Source organism: Egretta garzetta, unplaced genomic scaffold, assembly GCF_000687185.1.
Source record: "Egretta garzetta isolate BGI_Z169 unplaced genomic scaffold, ASM68718v1 scaffold264, whole genome shotgun sequence".
Taxonomy (NCBI): Eukaryota; Metazoa; Chordata; class Aves; order Pelecaniformes; family Ardeidae; genus Egretta; species Egretta garzetta.
In genome coordinates this window covers 3,750,603-3,770,858 of record NW_009259685.1, presented here as the reverse complement: position 1 = coordinate 3,770,858, position 20,256 = coordinate 3,750,603, and the positions used below count along the sequence as shown (strand labels likewise).

Below are 20,256 nucleotides of genomic sequence, written 5' to 3'. Positions count from 1 at the left end.
CCCAACCTAGGTGCATGACCTTGCACTTGGCCTTGTTGAACCTCATGATGTTCACACAGGCACACCTCTTCAGCCTGTCCAGGTCTCTCTGGATGACATCCCATCCTTCTGGTGTGTCAACCGCACCACTCAGCTTGGTGTCATCCGCAAACTTGCTGCGGGTGCACTCGATCTCGCTGTCTAAGTCATTGATGAAAACGTTAAACAGCACCTGTCCCAGTACGGACCCCTGAGGGACACCACTCGTCACCGGTCTCCATCTGGACATCGAGCCATTGACCACTACCCTCTGGATGCGACCATCCAGCCAGTTCCTTATCCACCGAACAGTCCACCCATCAAATCCATAGCTCTCCAATTTAGAGAGAAGGATGTTGTGGGGGACCGTGTCAAAGGCTTTGCAGAAGTCCAGGTAGGTGACATCCATTGGTTTTCCTTTGTCCACTGTTGTTGTCACACCATCATAGAAAGTCACTAGATTCATCAGGCAGGACTTGCCCTTGGTGAAGCCATGCTGGCTATCTCAAATTATCTCCCTGGCCTCCATGTGCCTTAGCATAGCTTCTAAGAGGATCTGTTCCATGATCTTCCCAGGCACAGAGGTGAGGCTGACAGGTCGGTAGTTCCCAGGGTCTTCCTTTCTACCCTTTTTGAAAATGGGCACAATGTTTCCCTTAAACTAGGTGCATCTGTCTGCTCTGCCTAGAAGGTCAGGCTAAGAATTATATGCGGTCTAAATCCCACTTCAGCTGTCAAAACCAAGACTGGTGGTACAAAGGTGGTATGCTGGAGCCCTTGCACAAGGGGTGAGCTTTGAATCCCTTGGTTCTTCTGGTATTCTCATGGTGCTCTCCCTCTCAGCAACGATTCATATCCAGTCCATACATACACATTTGCATGACTACATGAGAATTAGACACACAGTTCAGAATGACACCCTGCTGGGTCTGCTGGCAATCACTGTGTGCACTGTGCATCTCACCGTTATTGTATCAGCTGTCGGAATGCCATCAGATTAACTGACTTTACCACACTACTAATGCAATCATGAATTTTATCCTAGTGAAACTGGTGTTCAGGTGCACGCTTTTTTTTTTTTCCCAAAAGCTGGAAACTTGGTACTTGAATCTCATCAAGTATGAATCAAGAAACAACATGAACAAAAAGCAGAAATTATGTAAGCAGTTTTTTTTTTTTTTTTTTCAGGTTTTCAGTTTAATCTTTCTCTTGGGGATGTTTTGTGGAATACACATGCTGTGAGAGCAGAACTTGAATCCAGGTTTGGTTTTGATGGTCTTCATGTTGAGAAACTTCTACATTACACAGCACAATTAACAAAGGTAAACCACTCAAATTTCAGTGTCCCTCCCTTTCATCGTTGTTTTTATTTGCACCCTGAAGGGATTTTTCATGCTTTACAGAAGCTATAGTTATATCTTGGATTTGTGAAGCAGCTCCAAGACTGCTAAATATCCTGGCTTCATTCCCATCAAAATAAATGTATTTAGCTTCAGCTAGAATTTCTGCGCATGAAGATGCTGATAGATCTAGTTGTGCACATTAATGAATTTATGTTTCTCTGAAGTCATCACTGGGTATGGCAAAGTCCTGAGCTTATTACCCAGTCCTGTAGAGAGTTCTGGAGTTTGCTCCACTAAGCTTTTAAACTAGATCCTAGATTTTAAGTTGCCTGGATTAATTTTTCAGGTAATATTTTTCATCTGGTTTGCTGTACAAAGAATGTCTGTCTCTTCTGTGTGTAAATTAAGGCACATCAAGAGTCCTTTCTTCTCAGTTGTGCAGTCTTGATATGAATATAATTGACTGATGAGTTGGGCTATTCAAATACCCTGGTGATGTGTCAAATTTTGAAGAACATCTTTTTTTTCTCAGAGAGGGCTTTCTAATTTTTCTTCTAGATCAAAGTGATCTGTTGTGATGGTCTCATTTGAACTACGGAAAACTTGAAATGTCTTTTGAATTTCTACTAAAGACTACAGTTTTTTTAATAAAACATGCTGGTATTTATCTGAAATCTCTTTGCCAGGTACAGTCTAGAGTTATACTCCGGAAGAGTTCACTATAAAAATAGTTGATTTACACAAAGGGGTAAATATTATAAAAAACCTTGACTTTTGAATGGCCTTTTAATGAAATATCAGTGATAGCCAGTTTGATCAACTGAACTGAATTTGACTGCAGCCTGTTAGCTATGGTTGGCTGTGTTATCCCAGGCAACTCACTTGTTAGCCATTTATAGATTAAACTAATATCTTGATATTGTATGCTTGTGTTAGGGCATTGGAGACCCTCAAAAAGTATGAAAAGAAACATGGAAGCCTGGAAAATGTCTGTTTTGAGTACTTCAATTCTGTATGTAATGACCCAGCTCATTTGGTGTCAAAACGTCTGCAAAACTTCTAATAAATTTTCTAGTCACAGTTGAAAGGAGTTAGGATGTAAAGTATCTCAGAAAGACATTAATAAGGAAGTTAAAATGTGCTAAACTACTTTTGTATGCTTTAATAAAATTTATATGATTTGGAACAATAAATATTTCAACACAGAATTTAGAAGTCAGGCTATGAGGAAAAAATTCTGGTGTCTTGGCCACACTGCTGAAACCTGCCAAATTCAATTTAAAACTAGTGTGCTGCATGTAGTCATTGGTTCAGATGTACCATTGTGCTGAATGCTTCTTACATCAGTAATTTTTATACTTGTGAAGTTGCTTCAATACAGTTATTCTAAGGCAAAATTCTAGTGTAAGCGTACCGTATCATTGTCAAGTTAGTTCAGCATCAGCCTGCAAATGACTGTAGGAGTAGCAACACTGGTCTAGCTACATGGTTAAAATTCCTTGCGTGTACAAGGATCATCATTCTGTCTGGTGTAAGAGAACCCTAATGGGGCCACTGGTATTTTATACAGCACTCTGCATGTGGAGTACTTTGAAGTACGTGCCCCAGAATATGAGGCTGGATTAAATGGTCTTTGTTCTCACTGCAGGAAGCTATGTGATATTCTCTTTTTCACCAGATAAGTAAGTTGATAGTGGAGATAACACTCAGCAGCTCTCTTGAGGTGCTCATCAATTTCTTATGTCCCTGCCAGATTCCCACAGAAGAGACACTGGACCAGTTTGTGTGCTCTGCTCTGTCCAGCGTGCCAGAAGATGAAGCAAACAAGGAGAATAATGAAGAGGGCTGTATTTCTGCATGGCATGAGGCCAAACTGTATCTTGTTCATGCTGTCAGCAAGCTCAGACTCTATGCACAGGTACACTTCAGTAAGTTAATAGATTAAATTCCAAATTTTTGCATGTAGGCTGTCAACAGTAACTCAGTTAAAAGATCTGAGTTAGCTTTCAAATGTTATTGTCATGAACTTTTTTCATCTTGCTAATAAGACAAAGTAATCCTTATAAAGAATTGTTACAGTGGAAGTATAATCTGTCACCATGTGTCCACTTAATCAGATTTTCTCATTAACTCAAATACAGATTTGAAATCTAATAGGGAATATATTGAAATATACTGCACTACAGAAGCCTGACAGAAGGAAAATCCATTTACTGTCCCATCTGAGCCTGAATTTTGGGCAAAACTGAAAGCAGACTACGGGACTCCACTGATATACTATACATTTCATTTATTTTTAATTCCCCTCCACTAACTCTGGCAATAGTGGCTGAAGCACGTTGAAGGGGATGAGAGTAAATCTCCAGTATAGCATCTTAAAATTCTGCTCTGGCAGAACAGCTTGGCATGCAGTCTCTATGATGACATATGTGTAGTTGCATGGAGAAAAGCATAAACTGTTCAGATGTTTCCTAAGGGAAACACCTAGCTGCCTTAAGTGATGTTTGTTTTTCCATTGAAATATGTTTTTTTTTCCCATTAAAAAATACCAGCTGTTTATCAAGCTGCTCTGGAGATGTTTGCAATATCATTTAAAGAAAGCATGTAGAGTTTATCATGTATTTCCTCAAAAATATAGCCTTCGATTTCTCTCTTGATAAAGGTTTCATTCAAGTATGATGAATTTGAAGTAGTAATTTAATATGATTGCCAAAACTGATGCACTAATTCCTATTGTAGCTGTAGGAAAACCCAATAAGAATTCCAGCCATGATTTTAAAACTCTGCAAGAACTGACATCCTTATGATGGCAAGTTGAAGTACTCTAAGCTGCTAGCTGCTGGGAATTCCCTTGGTGAACAGGACATGTCTTACAGTAAAAATCTGTTATAACCACTTGGCATTAAAAATCCATAATGGTGGAGGAAAGGAGACAGTCAGTTGGTTCGGCCAGGCCCTGGCATGCCTTATTCTAGGCTACACAATGGGAGCATGCAGGCCTCTTCTCCATGTCTTTGTATAATGGGACCCCAAAAATGTTGAGGCTGCTACTTCCATTGTGTTGGTAGTGTAGGCAGAAGTCCTTTAAGGGAAAGCAAGCCTGAGTAATTGATTGTGAAGGTCTGAATTTGGTGGGTTTCAGTCTCAGGCCATCTCTTTACCATTCCTGGGTCTTTGGGCAAGGACAGCACAGGACAGGATGTTATTTCTCTTATGATGTAACATGTTATTTTGTCAACTTGCAGGTCAGTACAAACTGTAATAAACATCAGCCTTTGTGAGGCCAGTCATTTCAGAGTCTAGATATTTTTTTAGGGAGAAATTTTACTATCACTGTTAATTGTGGTTTGGTTTTTTTTTTTTTTTTTTTTCCCAAAGATACACAAATTCTGTGTCTTGTCTAAATAAGAAAGCTTTGATTCGCCCCAGCCTCTCTCAGAAACTCCTTTTGGAACTTGAAAGAATCATAGCTGATTTAACGTCTCAGTTTCTAGATGACAGGGAAGCCAGGCAACTTTTTTCAGAGATAAATACCCTGATCCAGCAATGGAACGAGAAATCAGATGCCTACTTTTCAGAAGGATATGCTGCATCTCGTGATCTGTAAGTTATACTTATCTTTCTGCAACTTGTCTTACAAAGTTCAGAGCAACCTGAATATTTATCTTCATATTACATTTAATTGATTTCTGATTTTTGTTTTGTGTTTTTATTTTTTATTCTGTAATTCAGAACTTCACATACAGTCAAATAATTATGCTGAAGAATACACATTCTGAAAAAGAAATTAAATCTATGATTCAGAGCATACCTACTTAAAGGTTTGGCAGACGACCTGAGTACATGATGAGGACTTAAAGAAAGCTGTGTATAATTAAGCATTTTGAACTAGGATCAGAATTCTTTATCTTCTTCTGCAAACAAAGTCTAATTCCTGCAAATAGTTGCTAGTGACTCAGTAATGCTTCTCATAGATGTATGCTATAGGATCAATCTACTTGTGTACAGCAAGTTCAGTGCCTCTGAAATGTTTTGGATTTTTGTTGTAGTAGTCATACTCGTGTTAGTTTGTGCAGGAGATCTTGGAACGGAAACCTACTATGGAGAACAGAATTATGATGTATTGCTATGTGTTTATATATGTGTAGTTTCTAATCTTACCTAGGGATGCTGAGGCTAAGATTTCTTTTAATGTTTTTGAACATTCAAATTTGCCATTTAGCTTATTGCTTAATGCAAATGCAAGCAGTTTATATGAAGATGTGGCTATAAGTTCTGTACTTATTCAGAATGATTTGTTTTGCTGAAGCAGTCCAAATCTTCCTGTACAGTAGAGTTATTCTTTTAGCATTTGGTTTAATCTAGTTCTACTAATCTAGTAGAAATCTACTTTGTTGCAATTTTAGAAAAGTCTTCAATTCCCATTTCAGTACAAGTGGAACTACAAGCTTGTAAAGATTGTCTGTACTTTAATTTTAGGTATTCTGATTCACAGCATATGTTTTAAAATAAAATCAAAACTATTGTTTTGAGAGACTTATGCAAAATAAAGTGGTTTAAGAGCTCTGTTTCCCTATCTGTTTTTTAAAAAAAACCCACTTATGTTATAAATTATCTGGAAGGCTCTACACAGGACTTAAAAGTTGTAGATACAGGGAGTTAATGTTTGTCAGAGTTGGTAGAGCCTCATGAAAAATATATGGCAGAGCACAGGAACAGATACTTCTCTCTTTCTAACTGCACATTGGATGACTTGCGTCGCCCCTGGGAGTTATAATGTTGGCCTCAATTTGGCATCGCATGTAATAGCTCTACTTGTTCATATCAAAAACTGTCCTTCATTGGAGGGAGTATGATCCACGCTATACAAATCAACATTTGATGATAAATCTGAAAGACAACAAAGTGCTCTAAGGCAGCACACCCCCGAGTGGGAAGCGATCAGGTAATGTCTTTGGTTCTTGATTTGTTGCGGTTTTAATTAATTTATAAAATAGACACAGGCCTCTTCCCATTTCCAAACAAATCTGTTTGAACAGGGACACAAAAAAAAATGAAAAAAAAAATTCCTGAGTAAATGAACTGATTTGGGATTATATGCAGGTATATAACTCCTGTGCATAATCTAAAAGTCACTGGTGGAATAGCAGCCACTACTTCCTTTTCCCACCTTTGAGTGTTCAGAAGCATTTTTTTAGTTCAGTAAGTGGCTTGATAGAAAATGAACTCTTTCATGGGAAACTTTTTTTTTCCCCCCCTTCTGCAAAGGGGAGGAAAGGAGATGATTATGTGTGTAAATCTTCCCTACTGTTAATGGTTTTGGCCTTCAGGTAAATTAGACTGAAAAGGAGTAGACTTGTCCATGAAAACAAGTTGTACTTCTCACCTGGGAGACTGATCAGTGAATGCTGGGAGTCAGAGGGGTTGTTTTGGTTTTGCTGTTTTTTAGTTGGTTTGCCAAGGTTTTTGTACAATCCATTATTTACTGTTGAGAGAGTGACTGCAGTCAAATTGTTCAATACTTTAGCAGTAAATTTTGGAATTTGGTTCTTTTTAAATAAAAGGAAACTGTGCTATACTGTTGCTGTTGCAAGAAACTACAAAGTAGATGATACAGTGACTGCACAACAAAAAAAATCCCATAACTTCTCAGAAACTTTACCTTTTTGTTTGTAGTACACAACATTTCTGTGCTCTACCTCTTTTGATTGCAGAATCCTGCATCTGGAGAGGATGCAGTCTGTACTTCAGGATGTACCTCAGTGGCCTGTTGCGAAGAGACTGCTTATGGTAGATGGAGCCATAAGGAATGTAATAGCACAGTATTTATACTTCACTGAAGGTAAAGCTGCATGGTAGTTACTCATTACTAGCACTCAAATGAATTCCACAGAATAACATGGGAAATGGATAACATTCTACCTCTAGGAAGGCATTTGGGCTCTGTAATACATGTCACACAAATATTTACAGCAGCTTTTGAATTCCTAAAATTTTGTTTCCCTTAGTGATGATAGAACACAACATAATACCTGTTGTCACTTCTTACATCACTTCTCACATCTTGTTGCGTGAACAAGCAGTCTTGGCTTTAAATTTAGATGCAGCATGACTTTTCTGGCTGGTCATTGCAAGTGATGCAAAATGCTGAGTTGGACATAGGGATTTTCTGATCTCTTTAAGTAAGGATTTGATTGAGGGCTGTGAAGCACAGAGGCAGAGGAGTTCTTCCTCTGGGGACTATGCTTTTGGACACAAAGCTAGGCTGACGGTGCAGGAAGTGGAAGATGCCATTCCCAGAAGAGAGGGGACAATATTGAAGAACTCGGGGCAAGTGGAGGTGTATTTTACAAGAAGTTGGGGAACTGGATCTGTTTTCAGCAGTTTGATTGAATAAAATGGACTGGGTCCCATGAAGTTCTTGTAAATATGTCTGTTCAGCAATTGTGACTTTCAGATTTGGAATACATTTATAGCATTGTGCAGTGTGCTAGGATTCAGATTGTGTGATGCTCAGCACCATGATACCCAGGATCTGATCGGCAGTATAATCATATTACAAGGTCCACACAGATCTGGATTTAAACAAACAAACAAACAAAAAAATGGGGGAAAAGAGACAAGATATCTTTCTGTGAAGCGTTTTAGCAGAGACCTGCAATACTATAATGTGGGTATATATGGGAAGAACACTTGAATTACTCAGTTGTAATGAAGCATGTGAAAAACACTTTGGTCCTTTTGGGGGACACTGAGAGTCTTAAATTATCTGCTATTTGGATATGAATTTACAGTAAAGAATAAACAATATATTAAAAGTACAAATTTTGTCCAAGATGCCATGGAAATGGTGTGATTTCGTCCTTGATTTCCAGCTCAGGTATCTTCAGATTACAAATAAAAACCTCTTGTTTGAAGATCACTGTTGGAAATTAGCACACTCTGACACAAGTTTTATGTATTTTAGTACTGTGCATGATTACTGGGAGTAAAGGTTGTGCAGGTCACATTAGAGCCTCAGTGATAACAGCAAAGCCTGCTTTCCTTGGGTTACATTGTATGACACATGTATGCTTCTTGCCTTTAATGGCTTTATAGCTGATTACTCTGGGAATTTAGCAAGCAGTTCTCTTGTTGATACACAAAAAATCCAACATACGCTTTAGCTCTGTCATTTAATTGAACTAAACTGTAAAAATCTGTTTTAGCTTCTAAAAATGTACAAGGGCTGAGTGAATAGCTGGAAGCAGATCTCATGAGAAACAAGTACTTTTTCACCATAATTTTCCAAAGGTGCACTTTTAGGACATTTAATATTAAGTTTGCTGGCTGTTTATCCTTCTGGGTTGATAAGGTTATTGGACCAAAAGGTGTCATTTTTGTCTTGTGGGTTTTGTTTTATAGCATATGGCGGCATGGAATCAGTACTGCTAGTCATATTACCAAATCCTGATTTACTTGTGCACCCACACCTGCAAGACTCCTCTGAAACTTCAGGATAGTTTCTGTAGTCTGCTTTTTAGGTTCGGTTGATTCAAAGCACATTACACAATTTTACCTGTAATACTGTGTATCAGTATACCTTCCTTTGTGACGGTGGAGCTACACTGAGTTACTACAGCTGGGCATTTGCCCTCTCAGCTTATGTGGAAAAATGCTCACCTCCATCCACATAAAGGAGTATTGACGAACAGTGGCAAATGGGAGAACCCAAACGGTACCCTCTCCTGCAACCATATCATGCAGTTTTCTTTCCCATAAGGTTGCTTCCTATTGTACTGTTCCTGAATTACTCTGTAGGTTAGAATATTTTCTTTATGGGGTGTGTGTGTGAAATGTCTTACAGAAGCTTTACGTAGCCTGGAAAAATCAATTCCCTTTGCACAAAGAGATGGATTAATTCATCTAGACATCAGAAAGCTCTTTGTGGAGCTAAAACAGGTATGTTGTTATTTAATGTTTGTATATTAATTTGCATAAAGCTGCAAGGCTTATTTTGGGGAATAAAAAGTACTTGCTAAGTGGAGTATTTCACTTTTTATTCAGCGGCATTTTGGTCCAACTTCACCTTGTACTTTTTTTGTCTTTTGGTGTTTTGTTGTGAGCATTAATATGGAGTGTGAATTAAATATGTTCCTTCATCCTGAGTTCATTTTTAAAATGACAGTATATTCATTAAATTTTAGATGTTGATGAGCAATGCATCCTATATATGCAGTGATGTGCTTACAATGTTTGAGAAGACCCTGAGACTTCCACAGGGCTCAAATGATACTGACATTTTAGCAATATATGTGTGCCCTGGCAATGGCTCAGAGGTGACCTTCCAGCTAAGTAACCAGGTCCAGTCACTAAAGGAATCTGTAAGTATTTCTGAATTCTTTTCATATTTAAAGCTTGCAATGCCTTACTTATATTACTATTACAAAATGAAATAAATTAGCAGGGGTTGTAGCTTACTACTTAGTGTTTTCTATTAATAAGTGGATGGGTAACTGATTAATTAAACGGATTAAGATGTGCTTGCGGGCAGGCACAAGTGATCCTCTGGAGTATCTTGAGTGGATGTGACATTTGAGACATGCTGAGTAGCTGTGGCTTCCAGAAAAAAAATGAGAAGGTTTGAAAGACTGCTCATTTAGTCCACCGTATGTTGGATTTCAGTATCATCAATATTACAAATCTAAGGAGCAGGGCCAAAGTCTCAGGTGAGTTTCCCTTTTACTGCTTTCAAATATTGCTTTCTTTACTGTGAAAGGTCCTGCTTCTGCAGAAAGTAACTCAGGGACGACAGAACCTGCCAGATCCAATACTGGATGATTATTTGGGATGGCAAGAAATAGAAGAGCAGCTAACCGAAAATTATGTTTATTACTGTGAAATTAATCAATCGCTGAGCACAGAGGCACCATCTGAGGAGGAGGTCCATTTCAGCTCTTGTCAGGAACAGCTGCTCTTCTCACTGTATGTATCTTCTATACCTTTTAATAGTGAGCATCAAAACCACTGATAGAGCTAAAAGGCCCCTGGGAATAGAGGCTTGTGTTTAAGTAACATTGAAAAGCAAGAAAATCTCAGTGCTATTTTTATGTGAGGTGTTTTGGTTTTGTTTTGTGGGGGTAAAGCAATGATTTTTATTTTTTTTTAATGCAGAGGTGTATTTCAGGACAAGAAGAGGCATTTATTGATAGTTGTTTTCAGGTTCAAAATGCTACTTTTTGAACCAGATCATTTTGTTGTGGGGGTTCTTAAAAGGCTTTTTAGATTTACTTTTATTTTCTGCTCACAAACCTGTGTAGTATAGTCTAGGTGCGCTTAGAGTGATGTAATAGCTCTGCCGCTGATTCCCTTAACAAAGGCCTCTGCTATTAGCCTGCCTGCCTCAGTTCCTCTCTAAGTCAGCGGGACTGTCTGTATGCATAAGGTAGCAATAGAATTTAGCTAGAGATTTACAGAGAAACAACACGTATTCACAAGGTAATTTGACTTTGAAATAAATCACTGGTTTAATCATGGTAGCCTTGTTTTCTGTGTCATTTCAGAATTAATAGTACACTTGAAGAAATTTTGTTTGCTTTTGAGGGAAACCCGTACTGGAAAGATTTAACAACTTTTGTCAGTTGGACTTGCAAGGTAGCTCAATACATGAATGAGGAAGCAGGCTCCACAGGAGGTCAGTCAGGTGAGGAAGCAGCTGCTGCACAGCACAGGCGTTATTCTGATGCTACCCGGTCTGTTATAGAGTATGGTATTCCTTGGTAAGGTAAAAGGTGATGATTTTTACATTTGTGAGCCTGTCTCTGTGTTTTCATCAGCCTTAGGATTCGCCAACTGACTGAATCTTTAGCAAGGAAAACTCATAATCTACAGAGCCTGGATGTGATAAATAGCTGTGATTTTAGTGCTGGAAAATTTTTGGATTGTCCATTTCTATTGGGAAAATTCCAACTGGTTGAACCTGGTTTGAGACTCCACTTCTGCAGTATTATGTCAGGAAGGCTTCTTAAGTCCAGGGTACATATGGGAGACCAGGCTAGCTGGTCATCCAGTAGAAGTATTTCTAGGCTTGTTTCACATTAGGCAAGGACTTCATGCTTCATCCCAGTTGTCCTATGATATTCCAGACCTATATGCTGCTAACTTTCTTGGAATATACTAGTTTTTCATTATTTGGGAAAACTTTGAAATGCCTGAGATTTATGTTGAGGAATGGGACATCTTCCATTTCAGAATTCTTTCTCCTTAAATATTTGTGTTACTCTTCTCAAGGTTTTAGTGGAGCTATGAAGCAGGGTACAATGTGGCTGATCAAAACAGCTCTAAAAATTGACATCACCTAATATCACCTATTTGTTTCCTTTAAGTATTCTCACCGTGCTCCCAATTCTTCCATTTTTTGACCACTCATATTTCCAGCTTCTGAATGATTTTGGTTACTGATTGATTTTTTTTTTTTTTTACCTAGTTCTTGGGATTTGTGAAAGATCTTGTTCTTGCTAAAGATCTGTTTTTCTGAACACACTTTCATTTTTTTTCTCTGCCCTTTTTCTCTGTAGAGCTAATCAGTAATGTGCTGAATACCTCATCAGTAAGTGGGCAGCTATGGAATATATGCAAAAATAAGCAGTACTTTTTAAATCAGAGAATTATGTTAGTGCAATGAACTGTTCAAATGTGAATTGATTGTACAGATTTTGTAATCTATTACAGTTCCAGATATTTCAGTTATCTGGTCAGTAATAATGAATTTCACACAACTGCTTTCTCTACTGAAATTCCAAGGAAAAGGAAATATCAAAGTTTATTTCAGTGCTAAGTGCAGCACTAAGTGCACTCTGGTATAACAAAACTAATTTTACTTGAGCTAGTTCTGCAGCTTGTGTAAAATTCAAAAGATGCCTTCTATTTTTCCTTTTTTTTCTGTAAGGAATTGTATTTGGATTTTTCTGTAAGGAATTCTGTAAGGAAAATGCAGGTGCACCTTATGTAGAGATGATAGTTACAATCATGCAGTAGAACTAACATCAAACACTTCAATAAAAATTGCATATTTACTTCTTTTTTAAAATGTACATAATGTATTTCTTGTTCTGTACATATGCAAGTCCTAAATTTGGTAGTACTTATTCAGGTTTTTTCAGTGGGGAGTTGATAAAGTTGTTCATAGATGTGTCCAAAACCTTTTTTTGATCTGTCTCTTTATGTTGTAATTTTTATTTTTTTTGCAGATGGATTAGAAGCATCTCTATGTTCTAGACAAAATCTCAGTTTGGAAACCATCCTAGGTCATTATTTAGCATTTCTACAAGACTTACCGGATTATTCCTCATTTATTTCCTGGGCACGGTAAGGTTGAACTAGTCAATGTAATTTATTTACTGGGAAGAAATAGAATCCTGCAAAGAAAGTTACCTCTTTGTGGCTGTCATTCAAAAGCATTAAAAAAAGACATCTCCATCTCTGGTGTGTTATCGGTAGTAACCACAGTGGTGGACTCCTGATGGTTCCAATGTATTGTTACAAGGGCTTATTGTCGCTAAGTTACTTGCATTATAGCCCTGCTAATGTCTAGATGAATACTGAAACAGTAGCCATTTAATCATCACTCTGTTTAAAAGAATTAAAAAATATCCTTCATGGAACAACTTCAGACTAATTGTTGAGTGCTGCCTCTCCTATTAAGTGCTGTTAACTATTTACTGTGCTATGCTGTTGATCACAGCTGTTAACAGATAAGAATATTTTCTAAATTATATTTCTGGACTTTGAACTTTATTTTTCATTATGCTGCTATTTAGCTCCTTGCTAAATCAATCTCTTGTTTAACCTATCGAATGGAAATAACCACTATCAATGCAGTGAAAGATGAAGAATCAGAAGTTTATAAATGGCACAATTTGAGTATTTTCTCCACTGTTAGGTCACATCATGCTTTTCATTCAAGCAGAGCTTGTCAGGGACTTTAAGCAGCTTGATTAAAATGGTCCCTAGAAGCAAAGAACTCCTGGTGTGGGGTTTCATAATCTTAGATATTCTTCATATCTACAGTAAAAACAAAATGGAAGTTAAGGAGTAGAATGAAAGTTTATCTTGAACGTTCAATCACTTTTCTTTTGTGCTGTTTCCCAACTTTGTTACATATTAAAATGCAGCCACATTTGCTAGGGCAAGGATTTGGATTTGGTCTTAAATACTGTTTCCAGAGTATGTACTATTTTCTCTACACAGTAGTACTAAAAAAATCACCTGACTTGTTTGTGTTTTCTTTGCTATACATGCAGAGGTATTTATTTGACTGGAATAGCTCCAGGAAAGGGATTCTATGTGGGGAATGCTTTTTCCCAATGTTTGACACCTTGGTTTCTCTACCATAGAAGCCATTCCAGAATTGACACAGAAATTCCCTCACAGAGCTTTTTAATGGTGTGTGGTGTTCTGCTTTTTTAACTATTAAAAGAAAATATATTTAAGGAGAAGGTATTTTCATCTTGAGACCTTCGCGTTGGAATGCTCCTTTTTCCATGCAACTCAATCTTTAGCAGTCTTACAGAGCTAGTAAACATTTTTTGTTTTGATAAATGGTATTGACATAACGGAAACATCAGCTGGAGCATTCCAATTTTCACTGAGATTTCATGTTTTAATTTTTTTTTTCCTAGCTATCAGTCAGTCAACTGTAATGGTTTGGCTTTCAATAATTACGATAAACCAAAAAAATAATCTTTAGAATTCATGAAAAATTAGAGGTTTTCATCGATTTTATTGATAAGTTTATTTCTATAAAATAATTGGTCTGTGGAGCATAAAAGCTTTGCTCTTTCCAGCAGCTGATAATGTGATGTACTTAAATAAAAGGTGTTGGACTCTGGCTTACGAACTTGAATAGAATTACTGATAAATGCACACTACTTTAACCTAGCTGCCTACATTCAGGTTTTGATTTGAAGGCGGCCGTGACTTTTCAGTGAGTTTTGTCACATTTTTGAAAACCAAAGTGATTGTTATTTGTGCTATTTCAGGTTTTGTGGTGATTAATTTGTGACTGCTACTTAAATGATACTTGAACTTTCTTTGAATTAAGTAAATAAAACTATATTATAAAATTGTATAATATATGTTTAACCAATTCTTGTCTGCCTTCTAGGTAACTAACAAGAAAAGACTTGTGCTTAATTTTTCAGGATTTTGATATCTATCAAAGAGTTTTTGAAGAGAGAAGAAAACTTACGGATTTCTGGTGAAAAGGAAATGGAATATCTTTTTCATCTTATAGAATTCATAGAAGAAATTATAAGGCTTAATTTCTCAGCTTCTTCAAACCAGTCTCTAACTGAAAATGTCTTGAATAATCCAATTATGTGGATGAAAAAATTTGCTGATGAGAACGAATCTGCCACCAATTTCTCACTTGCAGGTTCTGAACTCCGTAGTGAGCTACAAAAATATTTCAAGCCTCTTCAGAGATTCTGGATGAAAGAGAAGACAGAAATTTTCTGGCATATAGTGAAAATTGTATTATCTGAACTTGATTCTAGGCTGTCCCATTTGAGTCAAATGGGAGAGGAGGAGGTATTGGAGACCTTGTCTAGAATTATGTTTTCCCTTACAGAAAATAAAATCCACAATAGAAGTATGCTATTGCTCAAAAATATCCTGACTGATTGGCCAGAGTTAAATATTTCTGCTTTGAACCATGTAAAACACTTAAGTGAAAACTTCCTAAGGAATCTCTATGAAGTCAGATCATTGACTGATAATCATATTAATGTGTCTTTCAGCACAATTCACGGAGTGAGTAATGCCTCCTCTTTCTTACTCTCAAATGCAACTTTTGTATATAAAGTACAAGAATTAGGAGAAATTGTGCATGACTTCTTCAAAAACATTCAAACATTAAACAGTACTAGTGTGGCCTCACTTGTTCCAGTACTTTTCTCTCTGTATCAGAATGATGACCTAGTCTTAAATATTGAGAGCAATAGCACTCTCTTAACATTTCTTTATGAGACTTCAAAAGATATTTCATCTTTTCAAGTAAGGCATGATTTCCAAGATAGGGATCAAGTTTTTGATTTTCTGTCTGAAACTTTTGATCTTCTCTGGAACTTCACCAGTAAGTCTCTCTGTGAAAAGTTACTCATCATTTACAATTACACAGAGTTTCAGGCCCAGTCTTTTGCACGGAAAGGAAAAAAAGAGATGCAAGTTATCTATAGTACTCTGAGCAGCCTTAAAACTTTGTTTATAGATGAAGAGCTCCAAACAGCTGCCTTTTGTTATTTGGAACAGTTTCTTGATATCTCCCCAGAATGCCTGGTAAATAATGGGTGCATTGATTTTTACCTATCAAACACTACTTCTGTAGATCATTCAGCAGAGGTTTACGACTTATTTCTGCTTCCATTGGACAGTGTTCTGTCTAATATAACAAACTTGGGAGATTCGGTAAGTGTGCCTTCTGCTTTGCACTGCACTTTTACATGGCTTCAAACCTGGACAGAAATTTTTGAAGAAGCATCCAAAATCTTAAATTTGAATTCAACCTTTTTTGTCTGTCTAAGAAATGATTTGGCAAATCTCTCAGAAAGTCTTTTAAATGCAACTCGTGACGAACTGTGCAATAATACAGGTATGGTTATTGTTGAAGCTACAACATCATCAATGAATCTATTAAAAATCATATTTGAAGGAGGTGGTGATTTAAATGACTGGAAAAATTTTGAAGCTTTCCTTGCTAATCTTCAAAGTGTATTTAACAATGCAGTTGATATCGCAAGTTTGCTTGAAGGTAACACTTCAGAAAGTGTTTTAGAATTGATGGGAGTCACGATAACTGAATTGCAGAAAGCTATACTGGAGGTTGTTAATGGAGAATTTTTGAATTCTTGGCTTGATACTTTCATCTCAGAAGGATCTGAGAGAGAAGATAAGGGTGCTGGTGTACTTTCCATTGGAAATTCCCTTTCTGCTATTCTCAAGCTCTCCCAAGAGGAACTTGGAATTGTTCTCACTGAGATAAAAGACACAACTGCTTTCCTTAGAAGCATATCTCAAAGCAAATATATTGTTTGTATCAGCATTTTCCAGAATATTACCAAACTAATTTTGGACAATACTCTGAAAGGCATAAGCCATTCACAAACAAATTTTTCATCTCATTTTAAGTCCTTTCTAAACTTTTATAGTACAGTGGATGAAGCAGAGGATTGTAACAGATGGATACATGGATTAAGTAATCTCAGTGAAAAATACAAGTCACCTTCCCACCTTGAAAGCGCAAAATATATTTTATTTCTACTGAAATCTCTGGGAAACTTTGAGACAGGTGCTAAACTAATAAATGTGATGGACTTTGTTAATTTGATTTTTAATTTGATACTCCCTGAATGCTCCCTAACTAGTTCTGATGTGATTTGTATAAATGTTTATTTCAATATTATAGCAAAAAATTTAAATTTTATTCTCCCTGAATTTTATGTAAAAGATGACATTAGTGTGCTTGAATTTATTTTTACACTTTTAAATAACTCTGGAGGGCAAATACAAATGGCTGTCAATGATTTAGTGGGGCACTCATGGTATACATCAAATAAGACCCATTTTAGTCAGTCAATCCATGGATTTAACAGGACTTTGAGGATGTTCCTTAATCATTTTCACCATGCTCAGCTTTCATCAGTAGAACTTTTGGCAGAAATTCAAACTCTTCTGAAAAATAAAACTTTTGAAATCCAAGAAAACAGCTCCTCTCATTCGGATATTGAGATTGAACCGTTCTTGCATGATAAAAATACCAGTTTGTTGATGGAGTTCTTTCAATATGTGGTTAGTAAACTTGACTCAAACTTGCAGGGTGAACACAAAACATTTCTCCAGAAACTGATAGAAACAGCAGTTCTGAATATTGAGCTGGTAAGGAAGACACTTAAAACTTTCAAATCTTCTAGTTTAACTGGTTTTCCATTAAGAGATGATAAAGAATTTCTAAAGCATACAGTAGCCTTGGTGCAAAATATGAGGAACATAGATGTTGAGTTCTTGATAAGTCAGTTCAAACAAGTCCAGAGGAGCCTAGATAATTTCTTGAAAAATATCAAAACTTTGTATATTGAGAACTCTGAGTTAGGAATGTTAACAGACTGGTGGGATGCACTTGAGAACAATTTGTGTAATCAGAACCTGACTAGCTTAGGACAAATAACACGACTCTTTGAACAAGATGAGCTCTACAATGTAGAAGAGACGTTCCATCTCCTCCTCAATGTCATGAGCCTTACAGAAAGATTAGCTCATGGAAACATCACAGAAGCACTAACTGAAGTATATGCTTTCATACTGACTCAGGAAGGAAAAATGCCCGTGTTTACTGAGGAGGAGTTCTCTAATCAAGTAGAAAGTCTTCTGATGTTACTGGAGACTCTGACGGATATGTCTGATGAACCTGCAGAGGCCTCAGTTTGTTTTTCTGCAGCATTCTGCTGGACTCTCACAACAGTAACACCTCAGAGTGATCCCACTTTTAAACCTTGTGACTTTGGGCATAGTAATTCTACTCTTAGTTACAGTGCAGTCATTGAAGTAATTAATGAGCTGAAACTCATTACTCTGGAGGACAGTTCCTCGTGCACTATGGAGGGCTTTCAGATGGCTGTCATTCACAATCTGACTTGCTTTTTTCATCAGATCAAAGAATGGAACTCTATTCTTTTGAAGTTTTCTGAGCTCCACCATGTAAACGGCTCAGTTCTCAAAGAGCTGATAGATTTTTGGAATGAGCTATCCCTCTACACTGTGCCACTACAGGTAAATAATACATACTCAATCAATTGTTCCTCCACACCGAAGAGAGAAGTGGCTTTGCACATCGTAGAAACACTGGGCAGTCTGTCAGTGGCAGAAATGGAGATGGCCAAAGGTGTTCTTGAAAAGCTGCGTGATCTTCATGGTGTTCTAAGTTGGAACAGACATTCAAAAACATCGCTTATAAAGACTGTTCTTACTAACATTAAGAACATGACCAGTGAAGTTTCTGGACCCCTGAATGCGGAAGCTGTCCTTTCTTTTCTTTCTGTAATTCAGCCTTTAATGATGCTGTCTCCTGTTAGAAACCACACATATTCAATGCTTATGATATTATCAGCTTTAAATGTAAACAGTAATATATCTGATAACTTTGAGAACTTCTGGTTTCCTCTAGTTACAAGCATAGAAGATTTATTGGTGAATTTCAATGTTAGACACTTACTTGCGGTGATAGACCAAGAGTTTCAATTCCTAAGGTTAGTCACTGGACGGTCCTCTTCAATGGCTCTTGATGCTTTAATACAGCAGTTTAATGCGTCATCTGTAGATACTATGTTAAGAAATTTTGAAGACATACAAGAGATTGTGAACAGCTTTCTATGCGAGTGTAACAATAAAAATAATTCTAAAATAATGCATGCTCTAATTCTCCTTACGACTAATGAAAATTTATTGAAAGACCTACTGCTGGTTGTCAAAGACATTACTGACTTTCTAGAACTATTCCAAAATAAGTCTAAGGAAGAGTACACCAGTATGTTGTTTCTTGATGGTCGTCTTAGTAGAGAAAATTTGAATAATACTCATCCTGCTAATTCAGTTTTGCTGAACAGTCTTCATATAATTACTGATCTTGCTGTTATAGAAGAGTCTCTGCATACAACCAATATTGAGCTTCAGATAGCTGACTTCATTGATTCATTTCTTGGTAGCTCACAATATAGAGAAGTTTCTACCCAGACCCAAAACAGAGCTCTGGAGATCATGCAAGAGATCTTGCAAATGATATTTCAGTCTACCACAGAACACAACAGGAACAAAATAACCTTCTTACTAAAGGATTTGCATAAGGATATAATGGCAGAAATGAGGTGAGTGTTTTCTATGTACTCATTCTGACAGTGTGCTGACAATGCCAGAAGGGCTTTTTGTTTGTAAACAGTTCAATTGAAACTTTTGTTAATTACTGTTTAATTTCAGATTTGTGCCTTTGAGTAAAAAAATATTTTGTATCAACTTATATTGTTCATACCAGCCATATTTGATATCATTTTATATTGTGTGGACCAGGTTATTCATGTGTTTAGTCATCTGTACTGATACTCAAGGTGGCTTCTTTGGAATTATTATAGAACCAAATATTTGAAGATACTAGTGTTTTAAAATCCTTGCAGGTCTGAATGCTGAACTAGGTTATTGGCGGACAACAGTAACTTTGGCTATGGAGTTCAATATTATGGAAAGCTTGGGACTAGTGTTTTGTGGTGGTTTATTTTCTTTCTTTCTATATCCAAATGTAGATATATGGTATTTGAAATGTCTTCAACTTAAATTTGCTGATGACTTATGCAAACAAGATGACCATTTTGGGGCTATGGCTACAGTGTGAAGTAGTTCAGTTTAACAAATACAATTTCAGAAGGAATCTTGAGCCCAAGGTCATTTTTGCCAGATTACTCAAGTCAAATGTAATCGAGCAGCAGAGGAAACTGCTTCAGGAAAATGTCTACTGACAACTTATTTAATAAAAGTACTGCTAGACTGGAGTTGTTGCATTTAAGTAATACTCACTGAATAAATCCCACAAGACGGTTGCTCTAAACAGCTCTAGGGTGTTTTGGTGGTGGAGATACTCATCCTACTGACATAGACCAGCTGAGAAACAGCATACTCAAGTTAATGCATGGCTCTGATCTGGTATTTAGACCTTTATGATTAATTTTATGCGAATATGTCAAACCAGTGGTCATCAGGGCCGGGTATTAGCCAAATCTGTTGAAAAATCAAAATTAAATACTAGAAGAGTGGTTTATTTTCCCCAAATGCTGATTATCGGAGATTTTGAGTAGTTTGCTCCTTGCTGTGAGGGCAG

At 37.0% G+C, this 20,256-nt stretch overlaps 1 protein-coding gene across 1 annotated transcript in view; it reads left to right on the top strand.

Moving 5' to 3' along the window:
• The window catches only part of ABCA13 (ATP binding cassette subfamily A member 13), a 203,963-nt gene that overhangs the window by 25,672 nt on the left and 158,035 nt on the right, over positions 1-20,256 (top strand). The window contains exons 8-17 of the mRNA XM_035894140.1: positions 1,207-1,340; positions 3,115-3,279; positions 4,771-4,964; positions 7,076-7,203; positions 9,208-9,302; positions 9,548-9,724; positions 10,120-10,325; positions 10,904-11,119; positions 14,543-16,569; positions 16,846-19,255. Coding sequence (XP_035750033.1) covers positions 1,207-1,340; positions 3,115-3,279; positions 4,771-4,964; positions 7,076-7,203; positions 9,208-9,302; positions 9,548-9,724; positions 10,120-10,325; positions 10,904-11,119; positions 14,543-16,569; positions 16,846-19,255 — 5,752 coding nt within the window. The remainder of the gene's footprint in view (positions 1-1,206; positions 1,341-3,114; positions 3,280-4,770; positions 4,965-7,075; positions 7,204-9,207; positions 9,303-9,547; positions 9,725-10,119; positions 10,326-10,903; positions 11,120-14,542; positions 16,570-16,845; positions 19,256-20,256) is intronic.